The 26,716-nt window shown below is 38.1% G+C and overlaps 1 protein-coding gene across 6 annotated transcripts in view; it reads right to left on the bottom strand.

Moving 5' to 3' along the window:
* DCAF5 (DDB1 and CUL4 associated factor 5) overlaps positions 1-26,716 on the bottom strand; it is a 71,014-nt gene that overhangs the window by 27,143 nt on the left and 17,155 nt on the right. For all 6 annotated transcript variants that reach the window (XM_032690318.1, XM_032690324.1, XM_032690319.1 and 3 more), the window contains exons 5-6: positions 23,611-23,740; positions 5,804-6,017 (exon numbers count right to left, since the gene is read on the bottom strand). In XM_032690318.1, the coding sequence (XP_032546209.1) occupies positions 5,804-6,017; positions 23,611-23,740 (344 nt within the window). The remainder of the gene's footprint in view (positions 1-5,803; positions 6,018-23,610; positions 23,741-26,716) is intronic.

The raw sequence follows: 26,716 nt of genomic DNA, 5'->3' as shown, positions 1-26,716 counted from the left end.
ATCCTTACTGAGGATTCCTATGGCAGGGAAAATATTCCTATTACATTCCAAAGAGAGTAACCCGTTTATCTGGGCATATGAAGGAGACTCTTCTGTACATGGCTGAAACTGCATGTACCCCAATTGCTCTCTTCTGTCTTCTGCAGACATCTGCTACTTTACTTTTTCAAATATACATTAAATCAAATATTAGTCAAAATCCTCCAGAATTCATAGTTGCTTTTTCAGTGTCTACTAAAGGTCTAATTTTAACAGCTCAACAAGAAGAGCACCCATTGTGTGTCACTTTTAGCAGTGTATTCCTGCTCACTCACCTTCCCTCCCTCTCCCCAGTTTTGTAAGAGGTGCTACTAAACTGCAGATCTCCTGTGACTAGGAGGAACACGTAGCCTGCAAAAGTCAAAGACTCCTGAATCAGAGTTCTATTCCACCAGAATTTAGCTTCAGTATGGGTCCTTTTGGACTTGTGCATTACTGTCTACATGTCTAAAAACCTCTGCCAAGGTCTACAGGGCTGCAGAAGAGAATGGAGACAGGAAATAGGGCTGGCAGGATGCACCAGGAATGGGAGAAGAGGCAATCAGAATAATAAGGGTTAAAAAAACATTCATAGCACCTTCTGTCAAGACCTTGATTCTGGAGAGACATTTTCAGTATGACTACCCCATGTCAATTACGAAAAATAATGGGGAAGAAATTACTAAATAATTTCACAGCCAAATAAATCTCATGTATGCATTGTATATGTATGTAATGTTATGTATATAGCTGAGATTTAAACTGCTGTTTAGATGAAGCAAAAAGCAAAATACAATCTCAGTAGTAATTCTTGGAAGAAACCAAATTTAAGACAGAATAAGACACTGATTTTCTTTCTATCCAAGCACAGCAACATATTTGCACACCAAGTGCTTTTCATATTTTAAGAAATGCTGACTGTAATAAGCTACTATTCATTAAGAACTCTTCTGTGCACAGGAAGCCCACAATACATTCTGTAAAAGAATAATTCCCTTTCTTCTTTTTAGTTCTTAAATCTAGACATTGATAAGCACTACCTCCCAAGATAAAAGACTTTTAATTTAGATGACACAAAGTACAACTGAAAAGTTCTATTTCTTTACAAAGGCAATATACCATGATACAAGACCACTGGCACCTATACAGCTAACCTTGTTCTTGGAAGAGTTACATTCATGTAATAATTCTGTCCTGTGAAAAACTGCCTTGTCCCTAACCAGGGCTATTTAGAACACAGATTTCAACATAATGAAGGCTGTAACTTTATAGGGAGTTGGAGGAGTCTTGCAGTACCACGAGCAGTGCATTCCTGAAACTCTCCTATACCAGTGTAATGTCAACAGAAAAGGCTGAGTGGTGATGTAATGTCTGAGGGCATGCCAGAGTCAAGCCACTTTTTGTTGGATTCACAGGGTACAAGTTATTTCTCCCCACCCCCTCTTTTTTAAAGCAGGCAATAGGCAGTTGATTTTACAACCACAAGTGTTATAGAGCCTCATATTATCTACACGGGGAAAAAAAGGAATGAACAGACAGCATTCATCATTGTGACACAGGCAACAATTCTTGAGCAAGAAAAGCTTTTGGTCTATTTTAGTTTGGAGGGTGATTGTGTTTTGTGGGTTTTTTTCTGGGCCTGTTTTTGCTGCTGCCCATCACTATGGCCTCTGAGCCTCCTCCACTTAAAAATGCATTTGGGTACCTGAAGCCCTTCAATACTTTCTGTATCCTCAGATACAAGAAGATATTTTCTATACCAGTCTAGCAACTAAAAATCCTTAGCATTTAATCAACATTTCCCAAATTCTAATGCTGACAAGAAGAACAGAAACTCACCCAGCACCTTAGCATGACTTGAGATTCTCACATATTTAATATCTGTATTTAATCAAACCCTTGTGCACATTAGGGTAAAGTCATGCACATTAGGCTTAAGTCAGTGGGACTAAGATGCATAAATAAACTGCTTTTAAAATTCTGGACCTGGATGCTCATACCAGAAGGATGGATAAATTACAGACTCACACAAATCTCTGCAGCCAACAAAGACAGTGGGAAGCTGAGAGTCATGCTTGATCCATCTAGCCTACATTACCCTTCCTCCCTTCCACAGCTGTATGACTCAAGTGAGCTTCTGGACAATGCAAATGCCATACAATTTTGAACCTGTTTATCTACCACCATCAGAGCTCACCTTCAAAGAATAAAAAAAATCGGTTTCATGTGAATGAGGTCATTACACTAGTGACATAGACAAAAGAGAGAGTTTGAGGGAAGCAAATGAAGGCAGTTATAAGTGGGTGCAAATAAAACACCAGTTAAACAGTGCCTCACGGGCTTTGTTTCTCTTTGCGAGAAAAAAGAAAAGTATGGCTGTGGTATTCTTAGGAAAAGTGCTCATATATACCGTTCATTGATTTTCAAATGAGGTTCACAAGGACTAGGACAATAATGCTTTTTGAGGAAAATGATAGTTTGCAAGGCCACAAAAAGAAACAAAGCTGTTCATTCTTTAAGACCCCTGTCACTCAGTTTGTGTCCCAAAATACCTCAAAACCATATAAGCACTTCAGAAGGCGTTCTTCTAAACTTAAAAAACCAAGAAGATCATTGGCATTACCAAGCGAATCTTTCTGCGTTTTGGACCATAAAGCATTAGTGGTATACAATTTTTTGCTAAGAGATTTCAATCTACTTGCATCAGAGATGCTCCAATAAAAGGAGATGGTATACAGCTTACTGCACACCTTCCCTCTAGAGTAACAAGTTGGGAGTTCTGGATCCAAGTTCTGTTGAGCACCTGTCACAATCTGCGAGCACTAAAAAAATGATACTGAAAAGATCAGTATAGAGTCTAACTGCCATCAACAGACAAAACAATCAAACTGTTCCTCAACTAGTAGTCTCTGCTTTATTTATGCAAAGAAATTGTATTAATTTAACACACATACCTTTTCAAAGTAAGAGTAACACATCTGATAATTATGAGAACCTAAGTATTCAATTTCTTAAGATAAAAGGGTGATCTCCAAGAGAACTCTTATGTTGTGAGCTTGAAGTTCAAAATCTGCTCATTTCTGCCATACTAGAATCCAACAGCTCCATGTGCAACATGGTGTTATTTACAAAGGCTCACCCAAAACTAAGAGTTATAGGTTTTTAAACCATGATGGTCATGATTTATGAGAAAACTTCCTTTGAGTAAACCATTTTCTATGCACAAACTTCAGAGAAATATTAACAAAGGTTGTAGTTCTATGAGGAATTGAGTCTCACAGAGCTTAAAGGCCATCTCTCCACCTCTCACCCACCATCTGATCCCTTCCTTATATCACATTCAAATGCTCTGAGCCCTCTGAGTGTCAATACAAGTCATTAACCCAGAAAAAGAAGTAAGTGCTGCTGCAAAGTTAGGAAGTTGTATCAGTAAAAGGTCTGGATGAAAGGCCTCTACTGGATGAAAGGCCTCTCCCTCTGAGCAGTTGTTTTTTTTTTTCCAGTGCAACTGCATTCTAAGCACTGCTGAGTTAAGGACATCCCTTCCTCATTAGAGATAAAGTATAGAATAGAAATGCAAAATTATGAGGTGAACTACCTGTGCAGACAACACATAACAGTGAATACATAATTTTGAACACAGGAGAGTCACATTTTTAAATTACTAGGTTCTGTGTAAAGGGTTAAAACCTAATTAGTTAAGACAACTTAAAAGAGAAAAAAAAATTAACTCAGCAGTTTAATAAAGATGAAAAATCGAAGACAGGGAACATCAGAGGTGCGATGTGAAAAAATTGCTGAAGAAGCCTTCCTACCACAAGTGCCACTCACAATTTGAAAACAACCTTCTTATCCTTAATCATTTAAAATAAGCCTTCACCCACACAGTTTTGATCCCACAAGGAAATACAAGCAAGGAATTCTATTCAAAGCTTACTTTGCATGGATCTCAAATAAAAGACATTTTTTATTAAGGCATAGGACATCAATAGCAAAAGAGAGAGCAGACTAGAACCAGATTAAATTGGATACAGATTTATTTCTTCTTTTGATGAATTCTGATTTGCAGGGGTGAAGACTCATATACATTGTGCAAAAGCATACTAGTTGTATAGAAGAGCAAAACTCAAAAAATATTGCAATTTTTTAATTCATTTTCTCTATCTTATAGTCAGTTCCAACTCTAATCTTCTTTTCTTGATACACCTGGAATTGGAACTGGGTTCTCCGTAAAAGGCAGTCCTTAAGGACTATCCGTAGTGCTGACAATCTTAGTCACTGGACACATTACTGGACAGTTCTAGACATATAGAGTTGAAGCATGTGTGGCATTTTCTGACTTCATTATCTTTTTTCCTTCCTTAGAAGAGGACGAGCCTGTGTCTAAATGTCAAATTCCACATCTCTCTACCATTCCATATTAAACTTCATCTTCCCTATTAGCTTCACATAGCTTTATAAGACAATATAAATGTCTTTTGCTCTGATTTCCAACTCATTAGCAGCATTATGTGCTGCTACTTATCTGAACAGAAAGTCAGTCAAGCCACCAGAATACCAAGTTTTTTAAAAATGCAGGCTCCTGAAGTATTGCATCAACCTGGTGCAGAACAGATATATTCTTCCTGTTAAAATAATACCACACCCATAAGAAAATGGCTCATAAAGCAGAGTAATACATACTAGGGCTTTTATCTGCATCTTCAGTAGCAGATGAGAAGTTAAACTATACATCAGAGTGTACACAGGTCTACACTGAGTTCCAGAGGAGAAGAATAATGAACCACAAATTGTAAGTGGTTTCCTTCTTAAACAATACAAGTGTTTTCCCATTCTTTATAGTAAACCATTAATTTTTTTCTAAAGATGGTTTCATTATCACATTTTCACACTCCTTCTGTCGAAAACTATGCAAAACTCAGAAACATTGCTCAAGTTCAGAGATGTAAATGTATTTCCTACTTGCAATCTGAAAGAAGCTCAACTCTGCCTCCTGCAGCAGCAGCAATAGAATTAATGATCAAATTCTGACTGCGGGAATTTTGCTGATGACAGCAAAGAAATTGTTCGATCATAGTTCTATACTATCATGGCTTGAAAATACATTTTTTGTCCTTACACAGTGTTAGTGGTTATCAGATATACAACTGTCCAAAGAAAATATTGGGCTCTAGAATCATATGAATTGCTGTTAGCCACTTTATATGTGACCTATTTCTCTGTGATTAGTAGTAGGGACAAAGTCCTGCTTCAGTAAAGCAACAGACTATTCCTTCCTAAGCACCTGCCATCATCACTTACAGAACACTGAGCTACGAAGACCTATCCTACCTGATCCAGTAGTACTGTATTAAAAGAGAAACACTGTAATTTGAAATAAGAATCAATAACTCTATAAATCCACAATATTTACATTCTGTGGCATTGCCTCTACTTCACTCAGCAGCAATATTGAAATGCAAGGTAAATGCTTCCTTATCATATGTGGATGAGTAGACAACATCATATTAATTGAACCCAAAAAGCCTCTGCAAATATTTTCCTTCTGAATATTATCTTCCAAGTAAGTATTAGATTACATCAAACAAGAGGTAAAATTTATTATGTACTTTGTTATTTGTTTTCCTTCTTTCACAGCCCACATGGCAAAACAGTTCTGAAGAACCCTATACGTGTCTTGTCTCTTGTTTTATCTCATGAATCAGAAAAAAGCCACCCTTACAGAGGTGTTCTCAAATACTCATGGGAACTCTGGAGACTTGGGACAACATCACTTGCTTATTACCTGATCACGATCACCTGCAAAACAGCAGCTCTTCATAGTACATGAGTTGAAGTAGCCTTGGTTGTCAAACTGGAAGACAGGCAGCCGGCAGTGGATGTCGTAAAGGACTGGGGGAAGGCGCCGACGCAGTGCCAGCAGCTGGGTCCCATTACTGTTGAACCGGACACTCATGGCACTCTGAAGGGAGAGGTTTCCACCATAGCGAAGAAGTGAACTGGGAAAAAACAGATGAAATAAGTGAAATGGGCCGTGCATATAAACTGAACTGCTTAAAGACAGAACTTTCTATAAACTTACCGAGTCATTTCAAACACACAAGTCCAGTAAACTCTTATCTTATTTAGTTTCTGTTTCAAAGTATCAATTCCTGAAAAAACTTAATCCAAAACTTGAATGACAAACTATCAAAATGTATGACTCTAGAGTCTTCAGAACAATAAAATTAAGGACTATGAGTAGTTTTGTTAATAACAAACACATTTCCTGAATAGGAGCAAAGTCTGACAGAGCACTTAGCCTTAAAAAGGCTGTCCTTGTACTGGGATGTCTGCCTTTGAAACTGACCCTACCAGCACCCAACCCTCTTTGTTAGCTGGTGCTTGAATCCAAACAGTCCAAACTTTTTTTAACTCTGCTCTGGCACCAGATGGTATTTTCTCTCATTGTAGATGGTACGACCATTATCTCACTTCTGGTTTTATTTACATCTCTACAGGGCATGTGAGGATGTTTGAACTCTACAATCAGTTCCAGATGTCTTAAATAAGGACATCTTATGAAGGAATTATTGCAAGAAATGCTAAATTAAGTCACTTAGCTAATCTCAAAATGGCTTCATCTAAAAATACTGCCAAGTAGGCAAGACAGTTATGCTGACAGCGTTACCTAAAACTCTCACATGCCTGAATTAGCTAGTTTCCTTGTCCCCTGTAAGGCTATACATTCAGAGCTGGAGTATTTGTATCTGTTCTTATTGACATACAGAAGACAAAAACAAAGGGCCACAGGTTTCCAGGCTCTCTCTTTAAAAAGTAACAGAACTGAAATTTGTTCCACCCAGGAACCTAAAGATAATCACAGCATACCTGAAATGCAGCTTGTATTGTACAGACTTCCTGGTTTTTTTCAAAGACTTCGTTCAATCCCTGTATTGAAATGATTGTGTGTATAGAAAGGAAGACAGAGATGGAAGATATTTTGTCCCTTTTTGTTTAGTGATCACTGAAACCTCCCTAAGAAGTACCAGAGCTCAAAGTTTTGTTAATAGGTTTTGAGCAATACCAATCAAATCTTGTTGGGAGCTGTGACTTTTATGCGCCTTCTGGACCAGAAAAAGCATGCCAGCACAGAATTTGCAAATTCTAGAGGGAAGTTTATTCACAGATTTTAATGCTTAATACTTTCTGATGCAGCTCTCTGCCCAAACAACTACGAAAAATGAGTCACTCCACACTGATGGAAAGCCACATTCCATGCAGGTTGAAACATGCTTTATTACATGAGATACTGTAAAGTTAAAAAAACATTGTTCCTAAGCCAGAGCTAAACAAAACCAAAACAAAATAGAAGACTCCACATAATGAATGCACTAGAAATACACTGCTCTCACATACCTGCAGTCTATGAACAGAACAGTCAAATCCAGAGTGCCAAAAAGGCACCAGAAGTCACATTTTCAAAGTCAGCTGACTAGTAAGACCCTCAAGCTGGGCACCAAAACTTCTGAACACCTGTATCAACATGAACAGTCCTGGTCTCTCATGTTCTCCTCCTCCCAGGTAAAGTTGCTGAGCTTCTCTTAATAGCATTAAAGGTTTTTAATAGAAACATGAAATAATGTGATAGTAGAAACTGTAACCTTAGAGACAAGGATGTAGGATCGCCCTCATCAGCCCTAGCTTCTGTTCTTCAAGACCAATAAAGTATTAATCCAGCTCAAAATACTCAGTTAGATGTTAAAAAGCAAAGTAAAACAAGAAAACCAAAACACACATGACTGTTTTGCCTCCCTCTCTCCTGATATGTTTGAGTAAGTCATTTTTTTTTCTATGGAAGTTTCCACTTCCTTAAAAAAACCTGACAAATAAACTAAAACACCCCAAAAAACCCAAACCCACCAAACCCTCAACTAAAAAACCAGGCAGAAGAAATAACCCCAGATTATCTTGGTTGAGAAAAATCAATTTTTCTATAAAAATATGTGAGTTCTCCAACATGGGTAAGAAGGTCATAACATACATGCACCACTCAGACCTAATGTTAAGGTGTAGCCCCTGCTGCACCAAGCTCCTCTACTCATTACCAGTTTTCCTCCTTAATCCAAACCATAACCCCAGAATTCTCTCCTGCCTACAAATGAGTGAGCCTACTAGATGCCCTATACTTTCAAGTCTTCAGGCAAAGTTTCCATAGTTACTCTTATTATGCTCTGCCTGAAATAATTTGAGATTATATTTTATAGTAACAGTAGTGTAACATTAAACTAGCTTCCATGCTGTTTACTGATGTTTCACAAAGCTCCTGTGGCAGTCAAAGTTATCAAAGCAAACATCTCTTGGAGTTGAATTCTGTCTTGTATTGCGGTAACTTTAGCGTAACAAAGCTCTAAAAGAGTATTTTACTTCAGAAAGCAAAGGAAGTAAGAGAGACTACAACTTCAGAAAAAATGATCATATACACAAAAAGTGTAGAATTAAGGAGCTGCACTGTTAATGCTCCTCAAAAGATCCATAGCTTTGACTACCTCGTACCGTTACTCTTCCACATGATTGAGCCACACATGCAATGGAAATACTGCTCCTGCTGTAGTTCCTTGCACATTTGGCTCAGACAAAAAAAGAAAAACAAACAAAAACTTCAAACCCCACACTAATACAAAAGGCAGTGGGCTAGTTTGGCTGATGCAGAAGGAAACACTATAATAGTCATTTGTCTTACATTTGCAATGTAAGAGTGACATGCTGATGACTTTCCCCACTTGCCTCAATTCTCATGTCTCCAAAAGTCAGACTCTATAGCTCCAAGTGCAGTATTCTGCAGTACTATTCACAAGACAATGGTTTTCTGTTTTCCCCACCCTGCTGTGTCTTGATTGCTTCCTCTCTGCCGCACTGAAAGGGTTTGTTAAATTAACTGCACAGTGTTTTCCTTTAACAAGCAGCAGGTAGTCAGGTGGAGATGAGATGAACAAATGGACAACCAGTCCCTGCCAAACATCCATTTCCTGATCCAAACAGAGGAAAACTATTTGCTCTCTCTCTCCTCCTAGGACAGAACATCTGAGAGATATGTTCAGGAATATGAGGTGGGATGTGTACAGAGGGAGTGCAGCTCATGGTTCCATCTTGGTGGAAAAGCTGCGCACCTACTTCTCAAATAGAGGACATATAAAGGATTTGAGAAATCTCTCTTGCTCTGCCTCCTACTGCAGGCAGTGCATGTGGTAGTATTGAGAACTGAGGAACCTCTCAGTACTGAGAACTGAGGAACCCCAAGACTTCAGTAGCATCCATCACAAAATTTAGTTGAATATAGAACAACCATGCTGGCTTTAGGAAAAAATACTAATTGCCTGAGACATCTTCTAGAGTATTCCATCTCCATCAAAATTGCACGAAAAGGGCAGTGAGCCATATCCAAGAAAGAAGCTGGCAGAAGTTATTTTTTACCATATTAAACCACTATTAACATTTATTAGTATTAAGGAGGAGGTCTGAATCAAGAAGCCATAGAGATCTTCAAACTAATCAGAACCAGAGCTTTTGCATTTTATTTTTTTTATGTGTGGGGAGGAAAAAGGAAGGGGAGCGCTGTGCTTAAGCATGTTCAGTGCTCAAATGACTACTACCACTTTACCCAGTTGCCCTGTGGTGCTGCTCTATACCTTTAGTCAGTGATGCTTTTGGATATTTTCACATAATAGGGCAGTGTAGAGGTGTTTGGATATGTTGCTCATGTTAAAGCTGCCACTTCTGTCTGCCCCTTATTGCATGCTCCAACAAAGAAATTTCAGAGGCAACACCTTCTTGCAGTTATTAAAAAGTTTACTGATGCATCACACTCAGTCCTCTTCTCTTGAAGGCACAGACCATTTCTCACAGCTAGTGAGAAATCTGAAGGCAATCCTAAAGGGACATCTCTGAACAAGATGGACGCCCTTTCTGCCAGAGGCATTATCTTTATGAATCCAGAGCCAGACTACTCGAATTTACTCTGCTTCCAAATTTGGCTCACTCAGACAGCTATGGAATGCTGATGTTGCCTGCCAACTCTGGAAGCAATACAGAGACGCATGCACATCTGAGTTTTTAAAAAAGTCATACTGTATGATTAAGAGAAATATTTAGTCCACAGATGGAACATTACAATCCAAACACACATGCTGGAGCTGGAGTGAGACCGAGGAGGGAGACAATGGACGGTTATATGCAATATGGTCATTTCCATAGCTGGTTATGCTGCACACAGGCAGCACACAAGTGTTAACTAAATACCAGCTCAGTCAAACAATGGAAGGCTTTCAATCCAAGAGTAGACCACTAATGTAAATAAATCAGTTACTACTGGCAGCCAGTGGGATAAGGGAATAAGTAGTCTAACTGCACTCAGAATTTGCAGGGAATGTCTATACCTGAAACAAGAATTTGTCTCTCTTCCTCTCTCCTCTCTTCCAGACAAAGAAGCTGTTACATCCTTTTTTTGAAAAGTCAACTGCCTGATCGGGAACATAAGCTTAACCCAGGCTATTCAAAAGCGAGTTTGGCAGAAGACAGTGCCCATTAAAACTGAGAGAAGATCAGTGTCTTGGTAGAAATAAAATAAATAGATGGATTAAATAAAACAATTGAATAGTTCCTACTGATAAACTACAAATCTGACAATGAACTTCAGTACAGATACCATCCTTGGGAAATGGATGCCATTTAAGAGGGAAAAGGAAGAAAGGAAATAAGGAAGAAAGTGTTGGTATCATAAACAGCAGTGAGTGAAACTAACTTAATGAAAGAATGACCTTAAAAGGAAAAAATGAACTGAATGCTCATAACTGATACACACCATTGCATACAACTGTGTTTGTCAGCAATTTTGTAACCACAAAATTGAGGAACTTTTAACTGTGCAGAAAGAGCTGGAATGAAACTTGACAAACAGAATTTTGGCTTGGAAAATTGCAAAAAAGTTAGGGGTTTTATTTGAAAGTTATTGTGTGTGTAAAAAGACACACACTTCATATTTAGTCTGAAGCAAACACTTAGAAAGGGTCAAATTAACCAATAACAGAGAAGTAAGCACAATATCAATAATCATGCTGACGTTTTTAAAGTAGATTATGAGTCTCAATAATCTCAAGATAGTTTATTTGAAAAGCAGATAAATTGTGTCAAAGTGTATGGAGTTTCTCTATAACTATTCATAAGTGTTACCAAATCTGAAGGAAGTCCATCAGTGTCTTAAGGTTAAAAGGTACACAAGCGATACTCAAGATTTTATAATTTTTCACTAACAAGCTCATTTTTCTAAATTCTGTCATCACTACTTCTCATTATCTCACTACCTTTACAAGAACTGTTTCCAAGAACTGTATCACCCAGAATCCTTAACAGGAAGTAAGGGGTATTTGTTTGGACATTAAAGAATAATCAAAATAAATGCTGTGTATTACTAGCAAAACTAAACATCTTTGCTTTCTTTCAAAAGGAAAATGCAACTAAAATAAACTGCATCCACCAAGACTGGAAAAGTACAGAATTCAAGGTGAAGATTCTGCTTGTTCAAGAATGGGACATTCCTTCTGCTGTTTACTGTTAGCGTCAGGAATATGTAAACTAATACAAAAAAAGAATCTCCCCATCATTAATAAACTTTCATGTGTGGCAAGCTCTAAGCTGAGCAGAAGCTTCAGTTTTCCCTCCAAATCAGGAGGGCAATATTTTAATTTTTTTTAATAAGTAAGGTTCTTATCTGATAACTGTCTTCAGAAACTGGAGCCTTAAAAATGTTGGACATCACTATTTATGTACCCAGAGCAGTCAGAACATGTAATAGCAAAGGCTTGCATGGTTTGGCCCTTATGACCTAACTGAATCACTGAATGTAGCTTCACCAGTGATCTTAGGCAGTTCTCCAGGAAGCATTATGTTTTCCTTTATTCTGCCTTTATACACAGGAAAATAATTCAAGAATTTCAGTATTTTGAGGAAGATGGCAAGAGCAGAGGTGTAAAGTATACAAAGCTGTCCCTCTCATCTTTATTACTTTTATCCTTTCAGGATTTAAGGCTTACTTCTGCCATCACAGAGATTGAACAATAGCAAATGATGACTACAATAAATAAATGAACAAACAAAAACCCCCTGTTTGTCTGAATGTTTCACATCCTCCTGCAGCTCTAGCTCTAGCCAAAACTAGCACCTGTTTTAATCTTATCACAGACCTGTTCCCAAACACTCTCACTGTCCTAGGCTTGTCCTCACTACAGATCTGCAAGTCAGTGTCCTATTTTCACTCTCTGCTTGAATCATCTAGGTGTTACTGTAATGTAAATAATAAGTGACATGTAGTAGGCACAAAAATAGTTTTTCAGGAAAAAAAAAAATAAAACAAACAAAAACAAATTTAGCCAGACAAAAAAAGAAAGTAGAGAATACAATCTAAAAGTCAACTGTCCAACAGCCACATGCAAGCCAGTTAAAACATCTGATCATTTCCATCCTTTTCTCATCCCTAAATTCTATGGTGAGAGTCCATTATTCAGCCTGTTCAGAAATAGTACCTTGAAGGATGGAGTACAGACTGTGACAGAGAAAACTGCTCAGCTAAATCCAGCAAAACACAAAGGAGTAGGTTCCATCAGATAACTAGATAGAGAAGATGCAAATACAGCCAGACATGGCATGGGAAGATGACTTTTAGGCCGAATAAAGGAACAGAAACTGTTCCCAAAAGGAAGCATTCACCAAAAGTCATTATAACACAAAGAACACGGATATCAGAGAATGTAACCTCAGAAAAATAATCCGATTGTAAAAGCTGGCAATTACTCCTGAAGAGTGAAATCCATTTTCACACCTTACTGTCTATGTAAAAGCAGTCACATGTCAATACTGCAGTCCTACAATGCATTTTTTCCTACACATTTATGAGCTGCAATTGTTGTCTTGCATTAGGAAAGCTGAGTAAACATCAGCCATAGACTTGTTCTCTTATCCAATAATTTATATATACTTACTCCCTTTCTTTTCTCTAGTGAAGCTACATGAATTTTTAATTCTTAAAAGCTACACAAGCTGAAATTAAAGATAAGAGCAGCAACATGAAAGTTGCTTTCTTTTGACAGGAAAAGTGGCAAGATCCAAAATGCTCCTGCAGTAGAAGAGTCCAGTCTTGAATTAGTAAAGCTTTTGTCTCTAGTAGGTAAAAGATGAATGTAAATTGCCATGTAAAGCTAACTGAATGCAACTGCTCACATAACTTTGGATGTATCAAGTTGGTTCCACCACAATTTCCCTTGGACTGATGTTTCAAAGACTAATTCCATTGTCTTACAATAGGGTTGAACAAACATTTCAAATGTTTCCCTAGTTAATGCACTAAGTGGATCTCCCCCTCGATTTCAGTCACCAATGGTTTTTTTGATTTTTTTTTTTTTTTTTAGCAAAAAAAGGCCTCTCTTTTCATTCCCTCCACATTGAAATGAGCTGTAGAGGCCATTATGGCAAGACTTAGATGATTACAAACCTATTTCCTTAAGAAAGCAGGCTACAAAACCCCATTAAATCTGAGCTTCTTTTGAAGAACAGATTATACTTTTTAAATTTGCATTGGAAGGACAATACTTTGCACTTTAAATTTATGCTTTAGAAAGACCTGGGTGTGAAAGTATTTCAAAGCTAACAAAAAGATTAAGCATCATGAGGCTTTTGAAGTAGGCAGTATTCCCATTTCTCTGTACAGGAAAAACCCAGGGCAAGAAAGGTCAACCAACAGACCTACCCAGCACTGTGAAACAAAACCAGGTTTCCTGACTTCATGTTTACTGCATAAAGTTACACACAGTGTTGAAAATTTTAAACCTGAATACCACTGCTGCTTCTAGGAACAAGCTGGATCCGACAGAGCAAAGGGACAGTATCCAGCTTAAAGTGCCTGACCAGAACAAAAACATTGCTAATGTGGGGATGCTGATAGGTGTGAAAAAGTTTAATATTCAAATCAGAAAATCTCTGTGCATCTTATGGAGGGCTAACTATCAGCAATGGATAGTGTGATTTTAACTGATGAGGCTTTGAGAAAACTAGTCAATCAAGAGGGAAAGCTGAACCAAAGAGTTACCATAGCCCTATCTGAGAACAATAAAGAATTAAAAGCTGAACTACTAACAACACTCATTCTCTTTTATTTTAAATTTTGAACCTCATTTCTCTCAAATTTGGTTGTGTGTCTGATCAACAGATCCAGGGATGCTAGAGGAAAGCCAAAGATCTTTCTAAATATACTCCACTGTCGTGGTTTGAGACCCCAAAAATCCAATTTCTGAGTCCAAGCCCCCCTCCCACAACTCACCCCAGTGTGAGAGGGGTTTTTCAGACACAAGACTCAATATGAGGGGAAGGGAATTATATTACAATTATCACACAAATAAATATTATAATACATTATATACATAATCCTAACTATCTCTCTTATGATAAAGCAGTATTTACATTGGATCAAATCTCTTTTCCCTCCAAAAAAAGTCCAGAAGGGAAGAAGGAAAGATCCTTTTCACTTTCAGGGTAGCAGTGTCTCTCCTCTCCAATGCAGCAGTCGTGGCATGACTAAAGTCTTACTTAATGACTGTCACTATCTCTCTTTGCCAAAGTCAGAAAGGCTCATTTGCAAGTACTCTCTGTTTATCTTCAGCGAGAAAACAGAAAGAAAGGCAGGAGACTACCTTAGATATTTCTAGCCCTAAAGAAGTAATTGATTTTGGCTAAACCTGCAGCAAACAGTTTGGAGATTTATTTATGGTTACAATAAGAAAATCAAAACCAAAAGCCATCTCAAAAAAACCACTCTCCCAGATGCCATTACGGTTCAAATGTTCTGTCAACGCACTTTGAAGATTCCCAGAGAATAACTCAATCCCCCCAAATTTAAGCAACAGTCAGTTCGCTTTCTATCACATTAAAAGAAACTTTTAAGAAATAACGGAAGACAAATAGGGGGGAAAGTATCTAAGTTTAGGTTCTGTGTAATTTGGGGCAAATATGCCAAGTTAGACCTGGTTAGGAGAGCTTCAAATTCTAGGTTGAGAAACAAATTGGTTGAGCTGCCTCAGTAGCCACAGAAGTATAACAGATGAGAATGGTACAAGTGTAGGATGAGTTCTATTTCCAGTGTGAGAACACAAATAGTTATTTGAACTATTTGAGGTAGTGTGGTTGACCCATACTGGTGAGTGCCAAAATAGCACTTCAAATTTGTTATACTGTAACCTAGCTAAATGGATTACTTTGAGCAGAATCAAGTGAGTCAAAATTCACAACAAATGGTTCAATGGGGAAGGGAAAGAAATGAACTGATAAGCCTGACAATAAAAAAGCGGTTGCCAAGATACACACATTTTTCCTGCAGTCATTAATACAGTGCTCTGCTCAGGACAGGATTGACATAGGTTTCCAAACAGAAATATTCAGCACACTTCTACTGTACTGAAATAATTTAAACAAGTAGTTGCCAATTCAATGATGTAGAGAACTCTTCCACCTTTGGGGGCTTTGGGAATCCCAAAGCATTCACATTGGAAGTGAGGAGAATCACAAGCTTCTTTCCTTTACATGAAAAGTCAAAACGCAAAACAGTAAAAGTAAAACCTTAGATGTCCTCATACTATTCTTGCCATCCCACTCCTGAGCCATCATGTAACATCTACAGATTCTACATTAAGAAAATTCCCAATCCACTAGTTGTAGCTTCTAAGGAAAGAGCACTGAACCTCAGGAAACTCACTGTCAGAAGTAAACTCTGTGGTTGGCCCCTGAATTAATATCCCCTGCAACACGATCAGCAACAATACTGGATCCCGCACTCACACTTTCCAGAAGCTCAGTATTTCATCCAGCATATCAGACATCTTGGTAACACACAGATAAAACTAGGCAACAGTTCCTTTGTGTAGTGAGCTCAGAAAGGTAAGCTCGAAAGAATAAAACTCAGCATGTGCATGAGCATTTCTCAGAAAATAACTGCTGTCTCTGTTCTTCTGGTATGATCTTTAAGAATCAAATACCTTGAAGGTATGACCTTAATAACTAAAACTGGCAATGAGTGGAGACCTCAATCTATTGACTTGGACTGAGTTACAGTGCTAGTTTTATGACCTTAGAATATCTTCCACATCACCACACAGGTTTTCTAAAGTCCTCTCTATGCAACAGGTTATAAATATCACCTGTGGTACAGAGAGAGATGCAAACGCTCATCACCTCCCTTTCTTCCCTTTTCTTTGCACATCCACTCATCAACAAAAAAACCCTAACAAAATAAACCATGCCTCTACTCAGAGGTAGTACTTGGGTCTCTTTTGCAAAGATGGTCTACCTGACATGCATCTAACTAAACTCCAAAGAACTGTTCCTAAATTGCCTGACTTCTGGCAGCTACCACTTCTATTTCAAAACTGCAAAGGCCTCAGGAACCTGAAACCTAGCTTTTCCAACTACATATCAGGGTGTCAATCTGACATACACCACCTGCAAGACTTTTATATCCAACAGTGTTTTTCCTCTTGCCACCAGAGACCACCGATTCAGAAAGAAAAAAGTAATACTCATTAGGTCTTTGAAAGGCTAATGAAAGGGAATGAAATGAAATAAGTGAAACTACAAGTCAAAGCAATCAGGATTTTCAAAAGAACTGAGTACCCGTGATTTCCGATACATGTGGACGAGAAGTTATGCATTCAATAAATAGTTTTAAGAGTTGGATTGTGGTTTTTTGCAGCACAGCGACTAAGCTGAAAACCTAGTAATTAGCACTTGGCAGAAAAAGCTCTGTTCAAGACAAAGACTTTAGAGAACACAATCATTTGGAGACCAGCAGCACAGTGCACCCACATCTTCAAAGTCCTCCACACACTGGCAAGATTAACATACCTCAACATTTATAAACACGCTAAGAAGAGTCCTCCCTGGAGATCCCCCTGAATCTAATTAGTCTATTACAGAGAAGAAATTTCCATGTCTATATTTTGCTTACTATTTAATGAGCTAATCACTAGATGATTCACTGATATCTGAAGAGTATTCCTTATCCAGAACTTGGGAATTTGCTTCCTCTAAATTCTCAGTGCAGGAGGCAAATTTGTTGTTGGTTGAAGTCCACTAAGAAAGCTTTCTTGATTGGTGTTTTTTGAGACACAAATATTCATTTAATGTGAGATAAAAAAGTTTGCTAAAATAGGCTCTGAACTGCAGTTACTTCTCAGTAACTCAGAGAAGTACTTTGTCTCAGCCAAGACAAAGAAAGAAATTAAAGCTCAATTAATGCTCCTGTTTAGTTTTGTGTGTAAAGCCTTGATGGAAAACATTGAAATTGACACTCCTTTAACTGGAGCTTATTATGATTTGTATGGTCCAATTAGCTTTTAAAATATGCCATAAGGTTTACAATCACCAAGGAATACCAGGTGTGCCCAGGTTGTCAAGGACTTTTTGAACTCATCATTGGGCTTTTTGAACTGACTTGTAACTATGCAGACAGCACGAGTCTCCTGAACTTTCAGAAGAATCTTCAAAAGGTCTATTGCATGTAAGCATTTCTACCTCCCTCAGAGCTGAATTCAGTCCCCCTTGAGTTAGGGGGGACAAATGTATTCCCAGATCCCAAAACACAAGTCTGGGGTCCTGGAACCCTATGTTGTACTCCAGGAACACAAAAAGTCAAATGACAAGAAGAAATACTTTGTGCTTATAGTTTATTCTTATGAAACATGCAGCCTTGAAAGGTAAATCACCCCCAACTTTGGTTATGTTTCACTTCTATTTTGTAAAAAGCTTATAAGGAACAGGTTGATAAGACAAAAAAGAGGAAGGTTAGTGTAGCAAAAGAAACTGAAGTAAGTAAACAGAATGAACAGAATGCCACAAACAGCTGAACATATCTAATACTTCACTGCTCCTCAAATGAGGAAGGTTTTGTTTCCTTCTCATGGTCCCGTTTGCAGCCTTCCAGGCCTCACTCTCTCTTCTCCATCATTTATGCTATCTACTGGGCCCTCCTCGAAGCAAGTACAACTTCCTAAGGCATAAGAAAGCTACAAAGCCTTTCCAGCTTCGTTTTCTAACTTCTAAACATGATGAGTTGCCTCAAAAAAACAGGTCAAACACAGAACTATGCAATGAACACAGGAATGAGGGCCTATCTAGTTTTTAGATAAACCCATCCTAGGCTCACATAAAATGCCCTAAGACATGTATTTATGACCCAAGACTTAGCATTTTAACCCTTGAACTGGACATACAAATGGATCCCAATGTGTATAAAGTACACGCTCAACACTCCTATCACAAGCAGAACACACTTCTGTGAACAGTCTTTTTGTAACATGAAGACCAGTTTAAAAATATGTGATGGTCATTAATAGGACAATATAAGACAATATAATTTTGATCTCAAAAACTTCCAGATTAGTTGCTGTGAGTTGGGGAACATAGGAAAAGAAAGCTTTAAGGGAATAATTATCATATTTTCTTAGAGGAAAAAAAGCAGTCTTCTGATTTCAGTAAAAAGAAGATGAGCATGGGGCTCCATGGAAAAGGTGAAGGGAGAACATGAGTCCCTAAAAATAAGTGAAGTTACATAGTCTTTGCTTGACATATTTGCTTGTACTCCTCCTCGCTGAGCTGCTCCCAGCAATCCTGTAACAATACACATTTGCAATACATATTTTATTGTAAACAATTTAAGAAGCACAGACCCGCCTTTTTCGATTTTCTTAAAAAAAGATTTTCTAAAAAAAAGGCACAGCTTCCAGACCCCATCTAGTGGCACGAAAGCCTTACAACAGCCTCATCATCCAAACCCATATTTAAGGCTTTTCAATGCGCTGTTTTTGAAAATGAAACAATACACATGATTTCAGTTTAACGTCCACCTGAAAGGCTAGAAATACTCACACATTCTAAAAATAGCAATATAAGATTTCCTGAATCACTAGTCAACTTGTAATCATGCTGGAATTATATTAGTACTATATTAATAGCCCTTCATATGCTATTTTTGAGGAGCCAGCCCATCACATTGAAATCTTATTAGTTACTGGCGTAGAAGCAGGGAATCTCAATTGCTGCACTGAATCTGAGACAGAAGAGATATCAAGCTGTGAATGAACTCTGAGAAAATGCAAAATGAATCCGACTCTGTATCCTGACTCAGTCAGCAAGACTAATCAAATTATGACTATTTGAAGTGAGCTAAACTTTCCACAATTCAGAGTTGTGCAACTGTCTCTAAATTTCTCCAGGCATGCCAAGAAATGCTGGCTTTTCAATTACTTCCTTCACTGTAGCAGCCAAGCATAAAGCACTCCCAGCTTCCCATTAGAAAGTTAACCAATTCCACAGCATATGAATAAAATCTGCTCATAATCAGGACTTTTTTCCTAGCCCTAAAAGTATTTCGATTTTAATTTGTAGAGGTGTTTAGTGTTGCCTGACTATAGAAGTGGGTAAAATCAACTTTCCTGGCTGGAGGCATGTAACAGCAAGCTAAGACAAATTCTCCCAATAGCCCAATTGGAGAAGAGCCACATATTTTAGAGCAAAGTACCCTGATGTAAAAATCCTCAGATTTTCTGGATAAATAAGTAGATGCAGCTCATTTGTTTCTGACAAGCAGTGGAATCTATATTTGAATTCTCTAAACTACAAGGATTTCACTACTCCATTCAATATTTTGAAGATTTAGAGCTATTAGTTTAAAAATGCACAATTAGCCATATTCCACTGACTGCCATACAAGTTTAGAGGTTAACAGCAAATCTCCCCTTTTCTGACAGTGCATTATCAAGCTGAACAGAGTCAAAGAAAAACTTCACTTCACCTGAGGACCCCCTGCTGATTAAAACTGGAAATTCATCATCGAGCCTGATTCCCTTCAAATGAGTGAAATCCTGTGGATTTATCAAACCTCACCTATATCTGCAGCTGTTGGCTGCAATACATGTTATGTGAAGGTATTGCTAGCTACAGTAGTGCTACTGGCCACAGAAAGTCAGTCTTTGGAATTTCAAGCTTTTAATTTGCTGGATTTTGCAGCTGAGCAACAGCAGGATTCCTCAGAACAGTCTCCAGTTAGGAAGCACACCACGGAGTGCCTGCATCAGTCTAACTCTGTCTCCATTCAAGAACTGACAGAGAACAGGACCGTAGTTGGGGTATCAGTTTTACATGAAGTGTTATATTAGCAGCAAATTATTAACTACATAGAGCCATATTTCCTGTACTGGAGGAGGGCTGCAGCCCTGCTTAACCCACTGGAAATTAAGACTTTGGCAATCCACAGCAAACACCTAAAATTATCTATACTTCTTCCCCTTCTTTTTACCCACTCAACCTCTAATCAAAATTCCACTACCACACATTGTGACAAAACAGCTGAAGCTTATCTGATCTACAAATTAATAAAATTTTTTCCTCATAAGACATAATGAATTGGCTCAAAATACATTAAAAAACAAATTCCATATTTCTAAATTAGCAAATTAGATCTACAGAGACCAGTGGAAGTTTTGGCAAATGCTTTGTTACTTTAAAAAAGACTAAAAATCCAGTCTAATTTCTTTAAATATGAGTGACTCTGGTTTTGGCAGCCCACTAGAAGGACGCGGATTATTCTGAATTGTCCTCTTTCCTGAGAGTTCCCTGGGAAAAAAAAAATGCAGTGGCAGCAGAGTAATTTAGGGCCACTTTCTTTTCATAAGCCAAGCATATCCTGCTCACCATGTTTTGGGCACATTTCTATCAAGCAAAGGAGGAAAGCTAATGGCTGTCACCGCAAAATGGTAGGTGAGGGCAGACATCACCTGCATTCATTTATGTTACAGCTTGCTCAGCTCAAGTCTGAGACTCTAAATATAAGACAACAGCATATACACTGTGAGGAGCAGCCTTTCTCTCACTATTCACTTTTCTGAAGGTAGGCTGCAGGCAGGAAGCATGTGCCTATTTTACACAATGTACCACATATAGTAGGTGCAAAAGCTTTAAATTCAGTGTTTAAGGGAACAGCTGCCTGGTACACATGGTGTGTGCCTAGCTGTACAATAAGAGTGTTACACACATTTTCCTGCTTTGGGGAAAGTGGTGTGACCTATCCACCTCAGGATTTCAGCTCTATAGCCACATCCACATTAGACTTTTTATTCGGACAGGTTTACTTTGAACAGATTAGGACCAGAAAAGGGTAGCTCCTGTCCATCAGATGTAAATATACAAGCTTCCAGTAGTTTAATTTATTCAAGGCCTTTAAGATAACCTTCACATTAAAACATAAGAAACCCTTTCTCTTCTTCTTTCATCATTAAAAAAAAAAAAAACTTCTGATTTGTCAAATGCTATTAAGACTTTTATACTGGTGCTACTTACTTGACAAGAAGCAATTAAATTCTGTTGTAATTATTGTATATTTGGCATTTAAAAGAACAATGCCACAATACAGCTAAAAATGTGTGTCCTTAAATTTGAGTACAGACTATTGTCCCACACAACAGTAGCCCCAACTAGCTCACAGTAAGCCTTTCGCTTTGTGGTTAAGATCAAGGAAGAAGGCAGGATAGCATCCAGATTGGAGATCGTCTGAGTTTCCATGACCTGAGAGCTGCTAACACTCCAAGCAAATGCTCATTAACACTTTTATATAAATGATGAGAAACTTCTGGAGATCAGTGTCTTAGTAAGAATAGCTAAATATTACAGAAAGGTACTATTTCTGCTATTAGAAAGCAGCTGTTCGAATTTGTAATAGAAGAATTCCTTACTCAAGTTATGTGCTCCTGCATATACCAGTGCCAATGTTTATATCGTTAATGATATTTAGAATAGAATCATAGAATCACTTAGGTTGGAAAAGACATCTATGAAAAGTGAGTCCAAACATTAACCCAACACTGCCAAGTCCACCACTTAAACGTGTCCCTAAGTGCCATGTCTACACATGTATTAATATCTACAGGGACAGATATTCCTGGGCAGCCTGTTCCAATGCTTGACAGCCCTTTTGGTGAAGAATTTTCTCTGATATCCAATCTGAAGCTCCCCTGGTACAAACTTGAGGCCATTTTCTCTTGTTGTATCTCTTTTTACCTGGGAGAAGAGACCGACCCCCGCCTCACTACAGCCTCCTTTAAGGTAGTTGTAGAGAGGGACCAGGTCTCCCCTGAGGCTCCTTTTCTCCAGGCTAAATGAACTCAGCTCCCTCAGCTGCTCCTTACAGGACTCGTGCTCTGGACCCTTCACCAGCTTCATTGCCCTTCTCTGGGCACTTCCACTCTTTATTCCTGTTAGCCTTATATAACCTTTCCAGCTACATGGGTCGATGCTATTTCAATTTGCTACCCAAGTGAAAGACTTCATCTAAATTTTGCATTCATATAGGATTTACCAACATAATTCCTTTTATATTCCTACTCTGAGAATAAATGTCTGGAAAGAGAAATGTTTTGGTGCAACTTCCTTTTGAAAAAGAGACCAACTTGTGGAAGTTCTTTAATCATAGAAATGAGGTAGAAGCTGAAAACCAAAAAATCCTGCAAAACCAGTATGACTCTGAGGGGGTAGGAGGTAGAGAATTCAGGAGTAAAATTAAGCCTTGGGAAACAGGGAAGGATGGGGGAAAGGTGGTTTTGAGGGGTTTTTTTTGTTTCTCATTACCCTCTTCTGATTAGATTGGTAAAAAATTCAATTAATTTCCCTAAGTCAAGTCTGTGTTGCCCATCACAGTAATTGGTCAGTGATCTTTTCCTGTCCTGATCTCGATCCATGAGCCTTTCATTATATTCTCTCTCCACTGTTCAGTTGAGGAGCGGGGTAGTAAAGCAGCCTTGCTGGGAACCTGGCATCCAGCCAGGGTTAACCCACCCCAGATTATTATGATAAAAAAAAATGAAAATTTTAAATCTGAAAGACGGATAAAGACTTCAACAGAAGCTTAAATACTCATACATTCCAAACTCTGATATCAGACATTGCATACATCCACTTTAGAACCCAGTTTAATCACATTTCATGCTGCAACCTTATTCTCTTCATTTGTTTATAATTCTATGCAAATCTGGAAGCACATTATACAGCTAAACTGATTATCCTGATTATTCAGGAAGTCATACAAAACTCATAAGCACTGAGTAAAAAGTTGCCTTGACCACAATCAGTCAGCCACTGAAAACTGAGTTGGGTAGGAAAAACAAACTGTAAACCAGGCAATGCCCACTGCAGCTTCTTCCAGTATTAGCAAGCCAGTGCTAAATATAATGATGAGAACTTGACACAACAATCCAAGTTAATCTGTAGTAGTGAGGCCAGGTAGCTCTGAAAAAAATCACTTACCTTAACATGAAGATCTAGCCCCATTTTAAATTAAATTAAATCACATATATGAAGAAGAATGTTAATTATGCAAAATAATCAATAACCAACATTGTTATTAACTTTGTTCTGAATCTTTTCTTACCATCATATGTTCTGATTTGAAAAAAAAAAAAAAAGAGTAGCATGCCATCACCTCTCAAGTGAAAGAAATAGCACAAGACAAGCACAGCCAGATCATACCTCTGAGGTTTACGAATATCCCAGAGTCCCACACCTTCCTTAGAGTTGGCGGTAGCCAGTAATCTGGGTTCTACTGGATTAAACATTACACTGTGAAAGGCTGATGGGTAGTGTGCCAAGCAGAAGGGCTCTGTTGAAAAAGTTGAAATTTCAGATATAAGAACAAACAATGCATACAACTGCTTGACGCAATGACTTTGGTAGCTTATATGGAAACAGCATAACAAGATCTGAAGATATGGAGGCGTGTTCAAACCATTTCTCAACCTGACACATCCAAAGCAATATAAAACCTGAAGTTTTCAAATCCATCCATGTGCATCTTAACTCTGTCTAAATATGGGAAAGGATATATGCTGAATTTCAAGACATCATTTTGCTTACGGAAGGTTATGAGAGTTTAAAACTAGCTAGTCAAAGATCAAATACTTGAATCTTCTTAAGGTTCACGACCAAATGGTCATCTGATAGGGAGTAAGCATGGGGGGAGCTTCTGAAAGATTTCTGGCAATATATGCCTGAAAGCTTCCACAGACACTGATGGATGACTGCCCAAACCAGAAATGTAGCAGCAATTGATTATATGGGAGAATAATATTACAAGAAGTGAAATAAGTTTCTATGGAACTCAGCTCAAAGCAGGCTGCCAACCCTGGGGAAAATAGGTTTGCCACCTCCTAAGTGCTGTACAAGCAGACAAGAAGGGTGTTCCTCTTGCATAAAAAAATGTTAACAGTTGGCTCTTACTATTCATACAGAGTAAAAAACATGCTCATTCAGACTCTCTCCCTCTCATCAAGACTATGTTTGTCCTGCTACTCTACCCTATTCATTCTGTCAAAATGCTGTCTCCATGAAGAGTGGGGAAAAGCCTTGACTCTGTCATCCTTCTATCTTTCTGCTAGCTTTTACAGCTTTAGACACAGTCTAATTCTCTCTGCTGTGTGTATCTTTTATGGCATGCTGCCACTTTTTCAATCAACTAAGGAGCCAGAATCAATGCCTATTTTGAGCCAGGGATTATGCCAGACTTTCCCATTCACTTTTTGCTTTGATGCAACTCCTGTGTTGCTCATATGCTTGGGAGACACTTATCTGAGCCACCACGTGCAGGCACCCTTAGCCCGACAAGCACCTCCAAAGGTACTTAGTTTTCTTTCCTCATATCACTCATTATGGCATATAAAACATGGTTAAACAGACAATCCTCTCAAATTTCCAATACCTTATGAAACAATTGCCTATCAAGCAACTGAGACACAATGAACATTTACTTGTCTTGCCCTACCTGTATCCTCCTCTTCCTCATATTCTCTTGTGGCAGCCATTTCATCCATATTCTATTACAAGCTTTTTCATAGGGGACTTTCCTCTTCAGGGTTCATTTAACAGTGATGAAAACAAAGGTCTCTAACAACAGCTGAAGCTCCATGGTGCTATTAATTGTCATAGGAGACAGAGGTAAAAAGCAGAACAGAAGCCAACTTCTGCTCTGACAGCCTGCCCCAAGGCTTTAGAAATTGCCATCAGTCTGCTGGCAGTTCCAAATAAGGTTTAACACCAAAACTGACTTTGTTTTTTTTTTTTTGCATCATCAAATCAGAATCCTGCTGGGACATAAGAGGCTATGTTATTAAAATGGCAGCCCCCAGTGAGAGGCAAAGGCTTGCGTTAACTGAGTGGAGAGACAAACAACATCAGATTGCCAAATAAAGGAGTTGCCCTTTTTAAAATAAACTTTCAACTTATGTACATTTTTTTAGTCAAATTATTGTCACTAATTACTGGTGCTTTCCGTCACACCTTTATTATAAAGAGCCTGGCACCACAGTTTTCTTCTAAGATATCAAAAGTTTCAGCCTGTCAAAGAGAGATTACAGGAGCTAAACTAATGAGGCACTAAGTCATTTTAATGAAAAATAGGGGAATTACTTTTTTATTGTTCTTTATGCTCATTCACAATTGTAGCTTTTATACACTGGAGTATGAACATGTTTCTCAAGAGAGCAGCTCAACACCATTTCTAATGAAAATTAAATTGGGTTTATAAAAACTACTGCAAAAATCACTTAGCAGAAAAAGACAGGGAGAAAGAGAAGGGAACAAAACTCCTTTTCCAACCTCTTTTAATGCACTATTTTAAACTAGGAGGTTATTTGCAAGATTTTAATACACTGGCCACTCAGGGTAACTAACTGTACTCACACTAGCAGGTTTAGTGCCTATTCTCATGAAAATACCCATGCAGACAAGGGGATTACCCAGTGACAAGCATTATACTGCAGCAAACATTGGCAGGGCTCACATATAAATGCTGACTCAGAACTTCTATATAAGCATGCAAAAGCCCGTTATTTAAAATTCAGAGAACCTGAGACAGAACTCCAAAAAGCCTCAAACTACTATAACCAACACTTCACACCATATTCACGGGTGCCGCCTTCTTTTTCAAAGTCTTAACAACAGTAAAAGCAGTAACAAGGTTTAACTACAACAAAGAAAGAAAAATTTAATTTCGTATAATCTCAGAAATTCTGATTAGATTGGACATTAGCTTATGAGACTGAGCAGCTTCCTACAGATGCATTTAAGCATCCAGTCCTCCTGACCGTTGACATCCACTGTCAGCAACAGGTAGTTGTCCTAACACAAACAGATCTTTATAGTGCAGAGTTTAGGAGAAGACAATAAAGGAACATTTCACCATTTTCAATTTGGAAACCATATTCAGTGTCTGGTCTTATCATTTGGATATTATGAAGACATAAAAGCAGGAATGAAGTGACACTTGTATTTTTTTTTACTTTATCAAAAGTAAAATAGTCACATCAGACTAGTTTAATCTCTTGTTTTGATAGAGTAACTGACCTTTTATACAGGGGAAAAGTGGTATATATATTGATGACTAAATTCACATAAGTTATAGTATCAAGTTTAATTACAGGCAGTTGACATTAGCAAAGGGAGATGCATGGGGTAAGAAACTGGCTAAAGGGAAGTTAAATAGCACAGTTCACTTTGCTAAGGGACTTATGAGCAAGAGGGGTGTTATTAATGAGTTCATCAAAGACAGAAGAGACAATATATATATTTTTATTAAAGTCTG

Source organism: Chiroxiphia lanceolata, chromosome 6, assembly GCF_009829145.1.
Source record: "Chiroxiphia lanceolata isolate bChiLan1 chromosome 6, bChiLan1.pri, whole genome shotgun sequence".
Lineage (NCBI taxonomy): Eukaryota > Metazoa > Chordata > Aves > Passeriformes > Pipridae > Chiroxiphia > Chiroxiphia lanceolata.
This window is presented reverse-complemented; position numbering and strand designations above follow the sequence as displayed.